This window comes from Mus caroli, chromosome 9, assembly GCF_900094665.2.
Source record: "Mus caroli chromosome 9, CAROLI_EIJ_v1.1, whole genome shotgun sequence".
In the NCBI taxonomy this organism is placed as follows: domain Eukaryota; kingdom Metazoa; phylum Chordata; class Mammalia; order Rodentia; family Muridae; genus Mus; species Mus caroli.
The window spans coordinates 117,545,203-117,563,309 of record NC_034578.1 but is presented as its reverse complement, the minus strand read 5'-3'; the positions used below and the strand labels follow the sequence as shown (position 1 = coordinate 117,563,309).

The 18,107-nt window shown below is 48.8% G+C and overlaps 1 protein-coding gene across 3 annotated transcripts in view; it reads left to right on the top strand.

Annotated features, from left to right (window-relative positions):
* Nucleotides 1–18,107, top strand: part of Ano10 (anoctamin 10) — a 118,706-nt gene that overhangs the window by 98,496 nt on the left and 2,103 nt on the right. The window contains exon 14 of one of the 3 annotated variants that reach the window (XM_029481495.1): nt 6,109–6,153. The exons of the other annotated variants lie outside the window; for them this stretch is intronic. Within the exon in view, the coding sequence (XP_029337355.1) occupies nt 6,109–6,138 (30 nt within the window). The 3' untranslated portion in view covers nt 6,139–6,153. Of the gene's footprint in view, nt 1–6,108; nt 6,154–18,107 lie in introns of those variants that run through there. 3 annotated transcript variants of the gene reach the window in all.

Here is an 18,107-nt window from a genome sequence, read left to right as displayed (position 1 = left end):
TCTGTGGTAGCAGTTCCATCCCTGGCACCACAGGCCCATGCATATACATGTATATACATGTACATGCACACACATGCACACACACACGCACACACATATGAAGAAGAGTGCTTTCTCTTGAGAACAGTCATTAAGACCCAGAGTGGGCTGAACCATGACCAAGAGTCAAGAGGCTACGGGATCCCTGATGTTTTCTCCACTGCTCTGCGCCACCTGAGTCCCAGGCCTCCATCCAGTATAGTTCTTGGAACTTAGACAACACTGTCACTGTTGACCCACCCCTGGAGCCCACCTCTACCTCTTTGTGCTATACACTAGTCAAAACCAAGAGTTGTTCACTGCTGAAATATGATAACACTTGGAATTTACAGTCTAGTCAGTGTCTCTACAGGCTGTGCTCCAACAGTTCATCCCAGGCAGTCCTCACAGGGCCTGCACGTACAGACCTGTCAAGTCTCATTCCAACCTTTATTTCATTCTATGACATTTTATTTGTTTAAAGACAGGGTCTTAATTCTGTAGCCCAGGCTGTCCTTGTCTTTATGCCTCCTGTTTCAGCCCCTGAGCACTGGGATTATAGGAGCAATAACTAGCTTTATAGGCAAATAAAGTTCTGCCTATAAGGTATACGAAGTGGATGTTTGAAGTAACCTGTCTTTGGATCTGTTGTATGAATCCATATATTCTCCTCCCTAGACTGGGTCTCGAGTGGCTGATGAGTTGTTCTGGTGAGGCTAGGGTCCTGGAGCTGGGTGATTCTGATCCTGTGGTTTCTGGAATGACCACGAGGTAAGATTCAGGCTGTTTCACTGTGACAAGGTTCCTGGACAGGTGACCAGGTGCTCTGGGAAATAACACTGACAGAGAACAGGAAGTGAGTGAGACCATGGGAGAGCAAACATCAGAAACTCAGACCATTTCCTGTGTGTAGGCTGCAGCAGCCCATCCAACCCCCCCTCCCCAAATCCTCCTCAATGTTGTTTCCAGTTTCAAAGGCGATGGAGAGAAAGCCATTGCCTCCTGGTCACCTGTGAGGTAGTTTGGTCTTACTTTCTTGCTCGCTTTCCACCTAGAACCCTCAGGGAAGTTCTGCCAGGAAACAGTCACTCTCTAAGGTAGATCTTGACCCCAAGCCAGTGTTGGGGAAAGGCATGGTCTCCTGTATGTTCTTTGAAAAGTGAGTGGCTGTGTAGAGGCTCTCCACCCCTACTCAGGTGCCTGAGCCTCCCTCCTGCAGGAACATTCATTTGTCTGTCTTCGTTGTCTTGGCAAAAACTGATAGGCATATTGCTAATTTGCAAGTCTGGGTTTCCTGACAATGACAGAAAGCAAACTGGCACATGCCTGAGAGGCAGCTCCCACTCTGTCTGCTCTCACACGGGGTAGAGATTGTTTTGATTCGAGACAGAGTAAAACTAGATTACTTTTGGAAGGGATGGGGATACGGAACTAATGTGTTGACTTTTTTCAAGTATGAACTGTACAAAACTTTTTTTGCACTTATTTATTTACATTATATAACATACTGTTAATGTATGTATGTAGGCCTTTTTCCTGGTAACAGCAGGCAAAGTGAAGACAGAGCCAACCAGCCCTGCTCTTCCTCATGGTTCAGCCCACTCTGGGTCTTAATGACTGTTCTCAAGAGAAAGCACTCTTCTTCATATGTGTGTGTGTGTGTGTGTGCATGTGTGTGCATGTACATGTATATACATGTATATGCATGGGCCTGTTGTGCCAGGGATGGAACTGCTACCATAGAGATTCACAGAGCCTTATCACTTCCATCTTGAGATAGGATCTTGCTAAATTGCCTATGCTGGCTTCTGACTTGAGATCTTTGAGCTGCAGCCCATAAGTAGCTGAAAAGCAGCTGGGTCTGTGTGTGCACAGCCTCTCCTGGCCTAATTCACTTCTAAGTGTTGCTGTGCTGTAGGATCCCAAATGTAAATGGACCCTAGGAAGTTAAGAGAAGCAGCAGGAAGTAGAAAGAGGAGCAGTGGCTTCCTCCTTCAAAGAATCCTCCAGCTTTGAACGAAGAGTGAGGCCCAAGGGCATGTCTGGGATGACCTCCTTCCCCTTGACCTGGTGAGGTGAGCCTCCCCAAAAATGATGCGATAACCCCGGCCTGTTCTCCAGGGAGATTCCAGGTCTGTGCTAAGAGTCAGCATCTGGGCAGCTGGCGAAGAACACCTGCATTTAATTTGGCAGCATCCCTAGGTCAAGGGGTTCTGGGAGCATTCCTAAGCTTGTGACTCTGAGGACTGGGTCAGCTCTGCACTATGGTGTGTGTGTAAGAGACATAAAAACTAACAAGTCATATTACCTTGGAATTGGCCAGATGATCTCTGAAGGACCCTCATGGCCCTATGAATTGTGGGTTGGGATGACCCAGAGGTGGTCACAGGAGTGACATCCAACACCGTTCTGTAGGCACCCTGTTTCCAAAGGAGGGGATGGGATTTGGAATGTTGTGGAATTAGCATCTTGACTTTGCAGTAAGGAAGGTTAAAGAAAAGGTTTCCAGATTGTGTAAGCCCGTCAGTGCCGTGCATCGCTCATCATGCCCACCACAGGCTGTGTGGGACACAGTTCTCCTGTGCTGTTGACTCAGTGTAGCAGCATGACATTGTTTCAAACTCATATCCGTGGAGTTGGGGTCCCCAGCATTTTAAGCACTGCCTCCAAAAACATGGCCATAGTTAGTTCTGGCTCAAGTGTTTTGCAAATAAATGTGTTGGGTATGGGAAGTGAAGGCACCTGCATGTTCTGGCTCTCAGAATGCAGTAGCTGTGCCTGTGCTCTGAGTCAGCATGAACCACAACACTTTTGACGACTCAGCCTGGGAACAAAGCCCCATGCCACCCAGGGCCACCCAGGACCGTGGGAAGGTAGCTGGAGCAGCTTCCATGAAAATAGGATTCTTTTGGGGGCTCAAGAGCCACTGTCTGTAATTCTGTGTGTGTTCATGTTCTTCAGAGAAGCATGAGCTGCTTAGGGGCCTTTTTTAATGGCAGAACTCAAAGACAGGTACTCCAGAGGCAGAGGCAGAAGGATGGCTACAAGTTCCAGGCTAGCTTGAATTACATAGTGAGTTCCATGCCGATCTAGGCTGAAGAGTGAGTACTTGTGTAAGATAAGAGGGGGAGGAGAAGAAAGAAGAGGAAATGGAGGGGGGCAGGGAATTGAGGGTACAGAGGAAGGGGAAAGCCCCTCAGTCTAGAATTCAGCTGGGAGCCTGGATCTTTAACACACACAAGAAAAGGAGAATTGACTGTGGGGCATTTCTTCTTAAAGACGTGAGAGCACAACTGCTCACTTGGGCCCAGAGTGTCCGCAGCCTTGGGTTTGTGTCGAAGCCCTCTTTCATCCCTGGACTCAAACGGTGCATGTCATTAGAGGAAGTCTTTAAGATGAAACAAAAATTAGTCCACCCACTTGAATGTTATGATTTTTGCTTAACTTTACATTTTTCATCGTCTTGAAACCTTTCATGAGCAAAGTGACGTGGAAGCCACAGAATCACAGGTTCAGTCACCATGCAGACACCTCTGTGTATGTGCCCCACCCCCTTCTCTTCCTCTCTCCCTCCCTCCCTCCCTCCCTCCCTCCCTCCCCCCCTCTGCTCTTCCCTCTGTCCCACCATCCTTTGTCACACCCTGGTTCCTCCTCACACTCTTTGTAGCCACACAGTCAAGGCTCTTGTTTCATAGTCCCCCAGTGATCCTGTCTCCTCAGGCTGCTGAGGCAGAGCTGAGCTGAGCTCTCAGTCTTGCTAGCTGACAATGGAGCAGTTGGTTTATGAGTTGATTGTATTTTTCCTTCTTTTTTTTTTACATCACATTATGTTCAAGAATGCTTCAATTCGATATTTCACTTTAACTACTATGCTACTTGAAAGAAGTAAAAGAAATTTGTTTTTGTTTTTCCAGTCCCAAAGGAGGAGGCAATTACCTCTGGCAAGCTGGCTATTGAGAATGACCAGTGTCATATGAATTTGTCAGTAATTAGGCAGTGACAACCGTATATGTTAGGCTAAAATTCTAGCTTTGAACAAAAGCTTAAAGATTAAAATGTGCTGAGGAATAATTTGCCAGTTTCTTGTGAGCTGAGGGAAAGCGAGGAGTCCATAAGCCACCACACAATCAGCTCCTAGAAGGTCAGTGGGACACAACCTCTGTGCATTCAGCGTTTGGCAAATGCCTTACTCTGAGTAACTTATACGCAGTAGGCATTTACAGTTCTACAAACCAGGAAAGCCACGATTAATGCAGTATTGGACTCTGAATCTGGTGAGGACTTGCAGCCTCAAAGACACTCTCATTCAAACACAGAGCCCTGTCAGGGCAAGCTCACATAGTAGAGGGCAGAGGGGCTTGCTTAGGTCTCAGTCTCTGTGTGTGTGTGTGTGTGTGTGTGTGTGTGTGTGTATGTGTGTGAGAGAGAGACAGAGAGAGAGAGACAGAGAGAGAGACAGGCAGAGAAAGAGAGTCAGAAACAGAAGACAGAGGGGGACCTCTCCCTTTTGTGTGTGCATTGTTGTGAATTAGGGGCCTCCGGCCTCACGAGTGCTTAGGAAGCAAGCACTGTGCCCCTGGCACTTAGCAGTATCCTCAACCATCAAGTCTGTCTTATGAGAATACTAATCCTGTTCATGAAGGTCCAACACCTGATGGCTCAGTCACTTCTCCAAAGCCCCACCCGTTCACGTACCACAGTGGTGTGTGAGTTCTAACTTGAGCTGAGACACCCATGTTCGCCTTTCATAGACTTCCTGGTGGAGGTGGCCACCCTTACATTACCTCTCTGCCCATCTGTGGACTGTGGCAACTCACCGATTCTCCCAAGATGGCAGTCTGTTTCCCTAGGATCCCGCCACACCCGTGAGAACTTGTGCCTCAGAGTGCAGAGTTCGCCAATGGACGAGAGCACTGGGGACCTAGAAACAACTGCCAGAGGATCCAAGCAACACATAGGAGCTTGGGTTTGTTTCAGGTTAGAACAACATCTTGGGTCAGTTTGCAGCTAAAAACTATGGCACAGATCTTAACCATTTTTTCAAGCCTTTATTTATTCAATCCCTTGAGAAATTTTGGAGCTACAGTTTGCTTCACAGGAGTGTAAGCCTGCAATCTCAGCTCTTGGAAGCCTAAGGCAGGGGAGCCACAAGTATGAGGCCAGCTTGGGCTGTATACTGAGACCTTGCTTGAAAAAACAAAACCAAGAAAGAAGACAAAAGGGAAGGGGAGAGGTGTGAGCCATGGAAGTAATCCTGATACTTTAAAAAGCAAGCCAGTCTCTCAGTCTGGCTTTTAAACTCTTGTTCTACTAGCAATTAGCTTGGTACTAAAATACACACTCAGGTTCACTTCCCTTCCAAGAGGCTGGCAGGCAGGCTGAGGCATCCTGAAAGATGGCTAAGAAGAGTAGAGCCTCTGGGCAAGACAGACTGTGGCTCAACTCCTTAAGCAGCACTGCACTTTGACTCTGGCCTAACACTGCCCCTGCTTCCCCCTCCAGTGCCAGTGTCCCTCAGTTAGAAGAAACCTTTAGCTTAGAGCAACTTGGGGATCTGGCAACTGCTGGGATCCTTCCAGAAGCTCTAGTCTAGCTTTTCCTGGGTAAGGGAAGGGGCCCTCTTCTAAAAGCTGTCCTGTTTTAAAAGGGAAAATGTATGAAAACATAAAGCCATAAGGATATTGAAAACAAAAGTACTGTCAGTTAACAACCTAAGTCATCTAGAAGGATGCACATAGGGCTGGTAGGAACCAGAGCTGAGGAGTCGTGGCCCTGAACTACTAGGAGGGGGCAGTGCTGTTGCGCCCACCTCGGCCAGCAAGGAAGACACAACACGGTCGGATTCTTCTCAACAGCCTTTATTGCAGGAATGCCTCGATGCTGCTACGGGCACCCCGGAGACCCAGGGAGGTCTGCTTATATACTCTCAGCCCCCATCCACTCACAGCGGGCCACATCACCTCACCAGGCACTGCAGCTTCAGCCAATTAGGGCAGCAGGGGCATGTCTCCACCAAATATGGACTTGTTTACACTGCCAGCATCATGGTGCACCTGCGAAGCTCTCATGATGGTCGTTGCTTATTTTCAGGTGTATGAGGAAGTCAGGTGCAAGTCATAAGACTTAGCTGCAGTCCCGGGCACCATCTTGGGACTGCTGCCACACCCGCTCCTCACACAGTGCCTTCTGCAGAACACTCCCAGGAGCAGGTAAATGCCAGGTTCACCTCATATGCAAATAAGGGTTTGTGTTTATAGCAATTATAGCATGTCTCATATGCAAATAAGGGTTTGTGTCTACACCAATCACAATCTTTGACTTTTAGCACCCCTCACAGCAGTGCCTCTCTAGGTGCCCCACTTTGTCCCCAGGAAGAATTGGTTACAGTGTCTTAGATCTCACTGGAGATTGTGACCCCCAACATGTCTAGTGCAAACAGAGGCTGCCCGGCTGAGCCAGAGCTGCTGTGCTCAGCGTAGCTATCATGTGGTTTTCTTGAGGGACTGTGTAATGTTCAAGATGGCTGGTGTCAAAACAAGGGAAGCCCAGCTTTTGACTGACAGTCCTTGTTTTCAAGGCAGCTAGGGCAGCAAGGAAGAGGCTGATAGTTATCCATTAGCGCCAGCATAGCCTGACCTCTGACACTTACTTCCAGGAAGGTAACTATCAGGAGTACTAAAGTCATGTCAAGATCTTGTCATTAACTTTAAAATGATGCTTGCCACCTGCCCAGTGCCCCACAGACAGGTGGGTCCATTAATCTATCTGGACACAGATTGGCACCTTGAAAAGCGGGTTCAGGGAGTCCAAGGCTGCTTGAGGATAGGCAGAACCACGGAAGAATGGGGTGCAGAGAAAGCACCAGAGGTCCACCAAGGACCTGTTTCGTGTCCAGCAGGGTATGTGCATGTGAGGAAACTGACCAGGGAACGAACCATCAGGAGCAGGGGCCCACACCTGGCATGCAGAACTAGCCAGTATCATTCCTGTAGCAGATAGAAAACTCAGAATTTATGGGGAGCTGAGAGGACACTCAGGAAAGCCTGGCTAGCCACTTAGTAGGAAGTAACTCCTAGCTGAGCCCCTCTTTTGACCCACCTGGCAAACCACAAAGACACCACCCCAAAGCATCAATGTTTCAGACCTTGTAACTGTATGCCCTTGTAACAGATACCCACCAACATCAGGACTTTCTTAGCAGGACATCAGTGGTGGATCTGTAGGTGCTCTCATTAGCAGAAGGTAACTGTTGGCCCTTTGCTGTGAGGACCAACAGGAGAGTCAAGCTAAGAAAGGAAGAGGAGAGACACATAAGGCATGTGCACAGAAGCACAGGGCCTTGTTCCCAGATAACTAACCATGTATGTGGAAAGTCAACCTGCAGGGGAGACCAGGAGCCTGGACTGTGACCTGCGCGTCATCGCTGGCCATGTGTCTGCCCCTTCATACAACAGCAGAGTCTTCCTGTAATGGAAATCGGAAAAGTGTTAACTGTCCAGCGTTGTCATGGGAAATTTGGCAGCCTCTGATCTGTGTTTTTGTAGAAGCTGATAAGCCTGTTTCTAAAATTGACATGGAAAATAAAGGACCTAAAAATAGCCAAACTCTAAAAAAGAAGAACAAACTGGAGACTAGTGGTAATGTTTTCAGGGTGTGTAGTGAAGTCATAGTGAAGACAACTTGGGGGTGGAGGGGGAGGAGGCAAGTCAGAGCAGCAAGAGACCTGCCTGTGACCACAAAGACTGCAGGTGAGTGAGCAGGTGATGATCTGGCAGATGTCTCTGGAAGGACTGGATGTCAGTACGCAGGAAATCAACACAAAACCACACGTGATCCCCAGGGGGATCATGCCCTGAATGCAAGTTCTAGAGGAAATAAGGTCAGATCTTGAGACCTTGTAGCAGAAAGATTCAGATAGAATTTTCAAACTTGGATGCACATAGAATCAGTTATGCCAGTGTTCAAATCTTATGAGTGTTCTGAGAAGCCACAAGCAAAGGAAGAGATCCTGACACTGGGGAGGTGGAGACAGGAGGATCAGGGTTTAGAGCCAGCCTGGACTGCATAGTAAGATCCGGTTGGAAGGAAGGAGAGAGGGCAAAGGAAGGGAAGAGTGGAGGAAGACAGAGAGATCTACAGGAATCTGCCTGGGTCAAGAGAAGCTTCTCTGGAGCTCACCACCTCCACCCCCACTGCCCTGGGCCTCATCTCAGGCTACTGCCCTGCCTCTGCCCTCTGCACTGGTGGGAACGGAAGGAAGCCCAGCAGAGACTATTCCCACAGACTTCAGTTCCCTGAAATCCACAGAGGAAAGACTGAAAACATGGGAGCTGAGCAACAGCCCTCCCCACACATCTGTCCTGTGACCCACCCTCCAACATTCGTTGCATGGGAAGCATATTGAAGCCTCTTGAGAAAAAGAGAGGCTTGGTCTGCCCTTAGCAGGGTCTGTGTTTATTTACAGCAAGGGAACATTTTGTATTCTCTCTCTCTCTCTCTCTCTCTCTCTCTNTGTGTGTGTGTGTGTGTGTGTGTGTGTGATGGGATGTGGCCCCTTAGAGGAGTGAGAACAGCTTCTGTAGTTCACAAGAAAAGCTGAGAAATGTAGACTTTTAGCAGGAAACTAACAACATGGGGAACACGGGGACTTGGTTGGCTAACTATTTCCCAGAAGTTTTAGCCAATCTTGACAGAAGGGGGTACATAGCCTCTTAACTGTTCTGAGTGGATCATGTATTCCCCTGTAAGATGGAAAAAGTTCAGAGAGAAAGCCAGGAACAGAAACATACAGCAAAGGCTGAAGATCAAGAGGCCAAGGGAGAATTCTATACAGGGAAGAGAGAACTCTAGAGCAGCTGGCTTTCTACGGGGAGTCTGAGCACAAGAGGAGGAGAGGACTACGCCCTGCTGGAAGAAGCCTGGGGATGACCACCAGAGGCTGCCTGTCTGAGGGCAGAGACCAGAGGAAGATCCCAAGAAAGGCCCAGTGGGAAGTGAGTTGCCTCCTAGACAGGGATTTCCAAACTTGAGAGCCAGTGTGCCAGAGTAATGACCATAGCAACCTCCCTTCCTGTGCAGATGGAGTGTGGTGGGAAGTTTGCTCCTGTCTCCAGCTCTTGGAGGCTGCTTTGCCTGCTGGTGAGGCTGTGAGTGTGAGGAGGGAGCTGAGCTGAGCTGAGCTGAGCTGAGCTGAGCTGAGCGTCATCTCCTTGCCACTGAAATAAAGACAGGAAAGAGCTCCAGCCTGTGACCCTGACGAGGGACCAGGGAAGGCGTACAAACCCGCGGCCCAGCGCAGCTTAGCTCACTATGGAGAACCCAAAACACTTAGCACTGCAGGAACTGGGGGGACCTGGAGACCTCTTGTGTCAAAGGTTAAGACTTTGGCTAAGGAAGAAAAACAGCCACATGGAATGGACAACAAAGAGCACAGTTTAGGATCCTAAACCAAGCTAAATAGTACTGAGTATGCAGGTGCTGAGAGAACCCAGAGTGGGCTTGTTAGAAACCAGCAGCATGACTGCCGGCTTTCAAGTCCGGATGTGGGCAGGGACAGCACAGTGCCCAGACAGGCCTGCCCACTCAATGGAATTGTGCCTACAGCTCAGTGGAGAGAATGCCTAGTCATTTCCAGAAGAATGAGAAGGTTTAGGGCTTCAACAGCCTGGAATAGCTCTGGGTGGTTCCATATAAAGAGTCAAGATCATGATGATGTGAACTTGACTGGAAACAGGTTCACACTGACCTCCCAGGGCTGGGGAGCAGCTGAGCAACATCATTTAAGAACTACGCAGGCATTTTCTGTTTTCACATCCTGCCATCCTTGGCATGGTTGTTCATCATGGTCTCAAGGTAGCTGCCACTGCTCCAGGCACCACATACTTATCTCCAAAGGCAGAGAGGAAAGGAAACCTTAAAAACTATTATCCAGGATCTAGTGACTAGTTCATTCATGTCCTAACTGTGAGGCAATTGAGAAGGCACCTGGCAGTGTGAATCCTGGGCTCTCACCACCAGGGGGCAAACTATGGATACAGGTGGCCTAGGCATCTAGAGCTGCTTCCAGGAGCACCACTATCTGCAGCTGTTGACATAGAAAGGAGCCATACTAGACATCCAGGCCCCCAGTTGCATTATGCAAGCTGCAGGTGTTGGCTAGAACATTCTATCATCAGAGCTCTGTGGAGACAAGAGAAACAGATTTGGCTTTTGAGAGATGGCCATCTTCTAAGGGCCTGCTGGAGGAGTGTGAGCCTGCAAGACATGCCTCACAGCCCAGGGCAGAAAGAGTCTCCAGCAGATAGCTAGGCCTGTTGGCACATACCTGTAACCCCAGCACTCAGGAGGTGGTGGCAGGAGGATCTTGTGTTTGAGGCCAGCTTGGACTGCAAAGTAAGTCTCAAAGGGGGAGGGTGTAAGAATGTCAGAGCTGTTGTAACATAGGTGAATGTCAAGAGAGACCCTTTTTTATATAGTGTGGCCATGATAGGGGAGTTACCTTATGCGGAGCCATTTCATTGGATTGATAAGGCGGGAGCTGAACTGAAGAGGCTTTGGGAACTAGAGATAAGAAAGCAACCTCTGCGGACAGAAATATCTTTTCATTTTCCTTGGAAGAAAAGGGGTAGCCTGGAGACTGGTGGGGCCCAGGACATGGCCCAGTGTCTCCAAACCCACTATGCACCCGCGTCTCACTTTCTGTTAGTTAAAAGTAAATGGCTAGGTCTAACTCACTGGAGGATAGGAGACTCCACAAAAGCTTGAACCCCAGGGATGGGGACAGGGTCATGATGGTCATGAGAATCATGAGAAATGCCTGACCCACCTAGCTGGGGAGAGCCGCCTTCTTGTTGTAATGCTCTGGCTGTTCCCTGAGAGAATTTTGTTTAGGGGGTCACAGTTTTCCTGTGTCTTTTTTCAGAGGGACTTTAAGGTCTGGAATTTATTTTGTGTTTGGTTAGTTTGGTTTGTTTTTGCTTGTTTGTTTTTTGGTTTTGTTTGTTTTGTTTTTGAGGCAGGGTCACACTAGTCCAGGGTGGCATTGAACTCTCCACCCTTGTGCCTCGGTTTCCCTGGTGCTGGATATATGGGAGTATGCTACCTCCCTTAGCTTCGCTTCTGTCTTATTTTGTTGTATGTTCTGGATTCTGTCACTTTGATGCAGTTTGGAAAGCATGAGACCGCAGGAAAACAATCATTATTTCACAGTTGAAAATCACTAAGCTAACAGTTTCTTTGGGTGTATAAGGAAAAGGCTTGTTTTTATGATTCTTCACTGACTTGCGTAGGGGTGAAAGGTTGTGATTCATTTAGCTGGTTCAGGAAACGGGGGTGAGGCTGCTGGCACATCTGTGTGATTTGGGACTCCTTGAATTTTGTCGGCAGTTTTTAAATTTGAAATAATACCAAAATTTAAGTTGTGAAAACATTCTTAAGCATTCTGGAAAACCTACTTAAAAGAGAATTGTAGATGGGATGCACGTTTACAGTCCATGAGAGCCTCACCGTCTGTGGAGCATCCTCGGGTGGTCCTTGCACTTTTGCTTCTTAGCGTAGAACATTGCCCTGAGAGCATGTGCAATCCCCGCCACCATGGCTCTCCTCCACTGAAGCTTCCACCCTAGGAAGTGGGACGTGGACAAATCGGAGAGGCGAACTTTCTCAGCCACCTGTGGAAGGAAGGGAGGCGCTGAGCAAAGGCAGCTGAAACTGATGAGACGTCCTCTTCAGTCCCCATTGACTCTCTTCTGACTCTGGATTACAGTTCAGGAGTGAGAAGGTCATCAGCTTGGTGGCAGGCACCCTGGGAGAAGGACACAGAGTGTGACCCGGGAGAGCGCAGTGTGCCTGGCCTGGGCTCAGGCACTGTTCTCAGGGAGCAGTTGGGGTCAGTGGCTTCTGCGTAGACAAAGAACTCAGGGGGCCCTGGAGCTGGGCTGCAGCTGCTGGTCCAGGAGAAAATCCAGAGGCCCAAAGTGTTCTGCATATGGCCCTGCCCTGAGTTTCCCCAGCTGGAGGACCAAGGGGAAGGCACAGAGTACTGGGAGAAGAGATGCAGGAGGGAGCTGGGGTACATTCCAGCTGTGTCTGTGGTGCGTGGACTCTGAGGGGCCTTCAGAATTCTCAGGGACTGTAAGTTTCTCACAGCTCCTGTTAAAATATCACCATGTATCTGTGGAATCCTACTTCTCTGAGGATGAGACCCATCCCTGAAAACTGAGATTCCAGGGAGTCCGGCAGAAGTCCCTGCTCCTGTGTATTTTATATGTGTCTTTTGTACCCTGTGAGGGCTGTTTGGAAGGAGGTCCTCTCAGGGTGCTGAGGCTTGGGGTCTGAGTCACACTGATGGGATTTTGTCCCCTTTCTTTCTGGATCATGTTTTGCTATGTGATCGGCCACTACTTCCTGCCTGCCTGGACCACTGGGCTGTGTGAGCCAAGGACACAGGTACTGATGCCCATTCCTTTAGAAGAGAAGTATGTTTCCTTCAGTCGCTCACCAGGCACGGCTCTCTTCCCTTCTGTCACACCTTTGAATTGAGGCTGTGTAAGAAGGTCCACACATCCATGTGCTCTGCCGCATACTAATCTGGGATACTTAGTTCAAAAGGAAAAAAAAAAAGACTCCCAGAATTTGGTTGTGTGGCCTGCAACTGTCTGACCCCAAATGACTCTGAGAAATAGTTTCATTTCATTTCCTAAGGACATGTAAGTTGAGTCTTCCATGGGCTTTGCTCAGTGACAGAATCACTCTGCAAAACCTGGCTGTGTGTTCCTGAAGCACTTCATCCATGTCCTCATTTCAGATGGCTTTCAGGTCATTGCAGGCAACAGCTGCATCTTTACCAGGAGTCCCATGCTGGGTAACAACCAGCCTGCCTCCTCCTGTTCTGTCTGCTGGTTTAGGCTCCACAGCAGAACATAGAAATAATGTTAGGAGAAGGACAGGTTATTTGAAGGTGCATTTAGTCCAGTAGCTATTATACGGATCAGTTCATCTATCTGAAAAGCGACCTGGACGCTGTGGCTTCTGCCTGGAAACTTTTCCATGCAGTCCAGTGAATCTTGACCACACTGGCCTTGATGACAACATTGACTTAACCCAAAGTATGAAAGTAATCTCTTTGTCAAAGAGCAGATCTTCACATGAGATAGCACATGAGATCTTCACACAAGATAGCTGTCTTCACATGAGAGAGGTGCCGTCCTGGAATGTTCCAGCTTTACAAAGCATGGGGTTGAAACAGAGAAGCCGCTGCTATCAGACTGCTATCAGTTCAGAGGCATCTCTATCCTTAAAAGCAGTGAGAAGAGGCCAGTGAACTTGGCATCAGGACCATTTTTGGAAATGGTCAGACAGACTCCATCTCACCCCACTCAGGGTGGCTGTCATCAAGAAGACAACAAGCACAGGCCAGGATTGGGGAGTATGGCTCTTACAGTACACTTGAAGGAATGCTCAGTAGTATGGCTACTATGAAATCAGCATTAAGGTACCTTAAAAGACTAAAATTAGATACCATTCCTAAACATACACCTCAAGAAATCAGTCAGCATACAGTAGACACACCTGCACAGCCACGCATACACCAGTCAGGTAATGGGAGCTAATAGGAAGAGATAAAGAAAATGTCACACACACACACACACACACACACACACACACGAGAGAGAGAGAGAGAGAGAGAGAGAGAGAGAGAGAGAGAGAGAGATGGAGAGACGGAGAGACGGAGAGACGGAGAGACGGAGAGACAGAGTGACAGAGAGAAACAGAGAGAGACAGAGAGAAAGACAGAGGCAGAAGATAGAGGGGGGGCAATATTTAATTCTATACTATCATTTGCAGGATAATATAGAATTAAAAGTCATATTAAGCCGGGTGGTGGTGGCGCATGCTTTTAATCCCAGCACTTGGGAGGCAGAGGCAAGTGGATTTCTGAGTTTGAGGCCAGCCTGGTCTACAGAGTGAGTTCCAGGATAGCCAGGACTGTACAGAGAAACCCTGTCTTGAAAACAAACAAACAAACAAAACCCTCATATTAACCAATCAGACACAGAAAGAAAGGTGCACATTTCTCTTGAAAGTAGAGTCCAGCTTCTAAAAGCAATCAGGAAAATAGGAGAGGTACTGGGGGCTTCTGTCTGGACCAGAAAGTTTAGAGTCTTGGGAGCATCTTCAAGACCTGAAGACAGACTGACTGCATCCAGAGGAACAGTAGCAGTGCAGCTCAGTTACCTGCAGGAGAGCAGTGGGCTCTGTGAGCAACACAGTCCAGTTAGTGTTTGGGGCTTGTGGGGGTTTGAATAGGTTTGGCCCTCGTAGACTCGTGTGTGTGAATGCTTGGCCATAGGGAGTGCACTATGAGGAGGTGTGGCCTTGTTAGAGGAAGTGTGTCACTGTGAGGCTGGCTTTGAGGTCTCCTATGCTCAAGCTTTGCCCAGTGTGACAGTCCCCTCCTTACTGCCTGTGGATCAAGATGTAGAACTCTCAGCTTCTCCTCCAGCACCAAGTCTACCTGAACGCTGCCATGCTTTCCACAACAATGATAATGGACTGAACCTCTGAAACTGTGAGTCAGCCCCAATGAAATGTTTTCCTTCTAAGAGTTGCCGAGGTCATAGTGTCTCTTCATTAGCCCCAACTAAAACAGGGTTTCTTTTTATGGGTCCAGGAGAAGAGGAGGAATTGGTTGCTAAGGGGTGTATATGGGTGGGTCTCTTGTTTTGATTGACAGGCTTGTATTATGCAAGCTTTTGCTCGGTAAGCATGTCCTTCCCCATGATGCATCTGATTTTAATCATATGAACATCCAATCTTATGCACAGGCATAAAATATTAAATGGGGAGCAGGCTTTCCCAAAAAGTGTACTCAGAGGACACAGTTTGTCTTATTGCAAAGACACCCCAAATCAATCAACACCCCCCCACACACACACACTTGCCTCTCTTATGGCCAGGTAGGATCCTCTGAACACATTTGAATGGAAGTTGACCACAAAGGGCACTTACTAAAGGTTGCTAGGGAAGGGGGGAGTGTCTGCTGTTGGAGCTGTCCGAGGAGGTAAAATGGCAGGGACGAATGTGGTCAAAGTACCGTGTGTGAAAAGCTAAGATGAAACCATTACTTAATTAAATGACAAAGATCAGGAAGGATGACTGGCTTCTCACTGTGGTGACTGCAGAGACCTGTGACACACAGCTCATCAGAATTTGGTGATCCTGGCGTCACCTAAGCTCACTGTGCATTTGTGGCATAAGAAACATCAGGCCACTCCTGTTTGCCTTAGGTGGACAAAGTGGTCTGTGATATCTGATGTAGAATAGTAAACTAGCCTCCTATCTCAGAGGGAATCATGGGAGCCACTGGGACATGGTTAGGAGGGATAAGCCCAGACAGCTGCCCCGCCACCTCTCCGAGCCACACTTGAGGCCTGTAGGCATCCAGGTAACAGGCCTGGTGGCTGGCATGATGAGCCCGTAACTCATTGCAAACAAGCTGTGGTTTTGATTCCAAGTGGCCTCTTGGGAGGAACTTACTGCTGTCTGACCAGCCTGCAAGTCAGGTGCCAGGCACAGAGCTCTACCCCTTCACTCCAACCTCATGTCTGTTTTGGGGGTGCAGAGCCTGTAAAGAGGTCATTTTCTCCTCAAGGTCCTCTGCCTTCATGTACAAGCTCATTTTCTTGCACCCCACTCCTCTAAGAAAGGGGAGCCTCTAAGGCAGGTTGTGTTTAGAAGCTGGAAGTCAAAGCCTACCCAGTGGTAGCTGTCCCAGTGCATCCTGGGCCTTGACTTGGCCCACCATGTCTAGGTGGTTCCAAAATGTGGTGACCAGATTCAGCAATCGGTTAAATTTGCTCTCCTTGTCTTTCACATCTGGATAATTCATTCCACCTCTGCTCTCTGACACGCTCTGGAGGTTGTATCTGTTGTGAGGTTCTGCTTCCCAGAGTCTTGGCCTCTGGCATCAGAGCCGCTCTGTCCAGCCGCGTCCAGGAACCTTCTTTGTGAGGGTTCAGGTGGCTGAGCAACTGCTAACTTACTTTCCCATCCTTTTGCATCTGACTTTAGAAGCCTGGGTTGGGGCTATAGCTTAGCAGAAGAGCATTTGTCTGTTAGAGGCAAAGCCCTGGATCTGGTCACAGCACATCAATAGATCTGAAACTCAGTAGGCCACCCCATATGTCATCAAGTCCTCATGGGACCGACAGTGTCCAAGGAGCTCTGAGTCTCCAAGCACAGTGAACCTAGCACATTTTGTGACATGTTTAGGAGACAAATGCACAGCACTGTGGTCCTTGTAAGGGATGGTTGATCATGGTGCATATTTAAGAACAGCCTAGGTGGCTCTGACTGAATCCTGAGAGCCAGGCAGCACTGGACACATCTCTCATGGTCTTCATGTCTAGCTGCATTCCCTCAAACCAGTGGCTTAACTAGCCACTCCCCCATCTCTGAGAAAGTAACATTCATGGGGATGCTGTAGTGGCAGGGCAGGCAGAGGAGGCAGGGCAGACAGAGCAGGTCCCCTGGCTTTTCCTGTTACCTCCTCCATCAGAGGAGGCTTTCTACCTCAGTGCAGGCTAGAACCACCTAGGGAGCTTGCGAAAGTCCACTGTCTGGGCTACACCCCAGACCAGTTAAACCAGGACTGAGGTGAGCGGTGAGTGAGTATGAACTGGGATCACTCTATCCCGCTCCTGGAAAGCCTCAGGGAACCAGATGCAGTGCAACTAAACAAACCACCTTGAGACATCCTTCAGGGTCCCCGGACACCAGATAACCAGTTCCATCTAGCACAGGACTCTGCTCCAAAGGAACAGAGGCCACGAGGCTATCAGCGTGCTTCTCTCATAAGGACACTGAGCTGGCCACCTGGGGTTGATCAGTCAGATTCCTTCAGAATGTGATTGTTGGGGTCAGAGTGTTGGCATAGATGCTGAGAGATTTAAAGCTGGGCAACCTCTGTGTCTAGGAAGCAAGTTTCCAATGCTCCTGACAGAAGGTCCTGATGCTCTGAGGGTAGGCTTAGGGAGAGTCTGCTATGAGTGATGGAGGCCAAAGGAGCTGAGGCCACAGGATTCACCATAACCACCCCAGGTCTGGGAAGCGTGAAGTCTCAGCTCCTTCTGTATTCCCCACAGGGAAAGAGGGGCCCAGCTACGGGAAGCCAACTGCACTTTTAAAGGACTATTTGGAGCATGAGTCACAAGTTTAAAAACAAATTCCATTCTCTCTTCACTCAGCTGCTATTTTATAGGGAAAGGTCAGCTCTATTATCTTTTCCTGCCTGATGTTTATGCAGGTTTTAATTTCAGAGTCTCCAGAGCCCAGTTGATGTTTAAAGGGGTGGCTCTGCTCCTCCTCCCCCCAGACTCTAGGTCAGAGTTGCTGAAGAGAAACTGGAGAGCCGGTAACCCTGGGATACCCTTCAGCTAGGACCACCCAACTCAATTAGGAATCTCCAATGAGGGAGAACGTCCTGAAGGACCATCCATAGAGCGAGGCAAAAGTCACAATGGAGTGACCTTGGCTCAGCTGGCTGGGCCACTTAGCTCCGTTGCTCATGGACCTGCTCTAGGGCAGGCAAAGGTCAGACAGCCATGGTACCTGACATCCTCCTATCCTGCCACAGCAGAGCAACATGGCCCTGAGACCTCAGACACCACTAGTACCTTAGGGCTATCCTGAGCCAGGCAGGCTTCAGGAGAGCCCGAGCTGACCTTGAAAAAAGAAGTGACATTGAGGGATACCCCCACGGGTACAGCAATTACAAGGTCAAATAGGGACAATGGCCACTTAGGGCACGGTCATTCTGGGAAGAAATCCCATTCACCTTGGACTCCATCCCAGAGGAAGCTTCTTCTAGAAGAGCTGTGGACTCCTGCATGTCCCGTGACTGTTTGTCTGGTTGGTCATCTGCACCATGAAGCTCCCAGTGTCGATGCATAGACACAAGGAGCAGCTTGCACCTCACAAGACTCTTGGAAGCTACCCAGTTCTCTCCCTGCCTGAAACGCCAGGGTCTGCCTAGATTCAACACTTCTCTAAGTCAAGTTCTCTCCCAGTTCTCTCCCTGCCTGAAACGC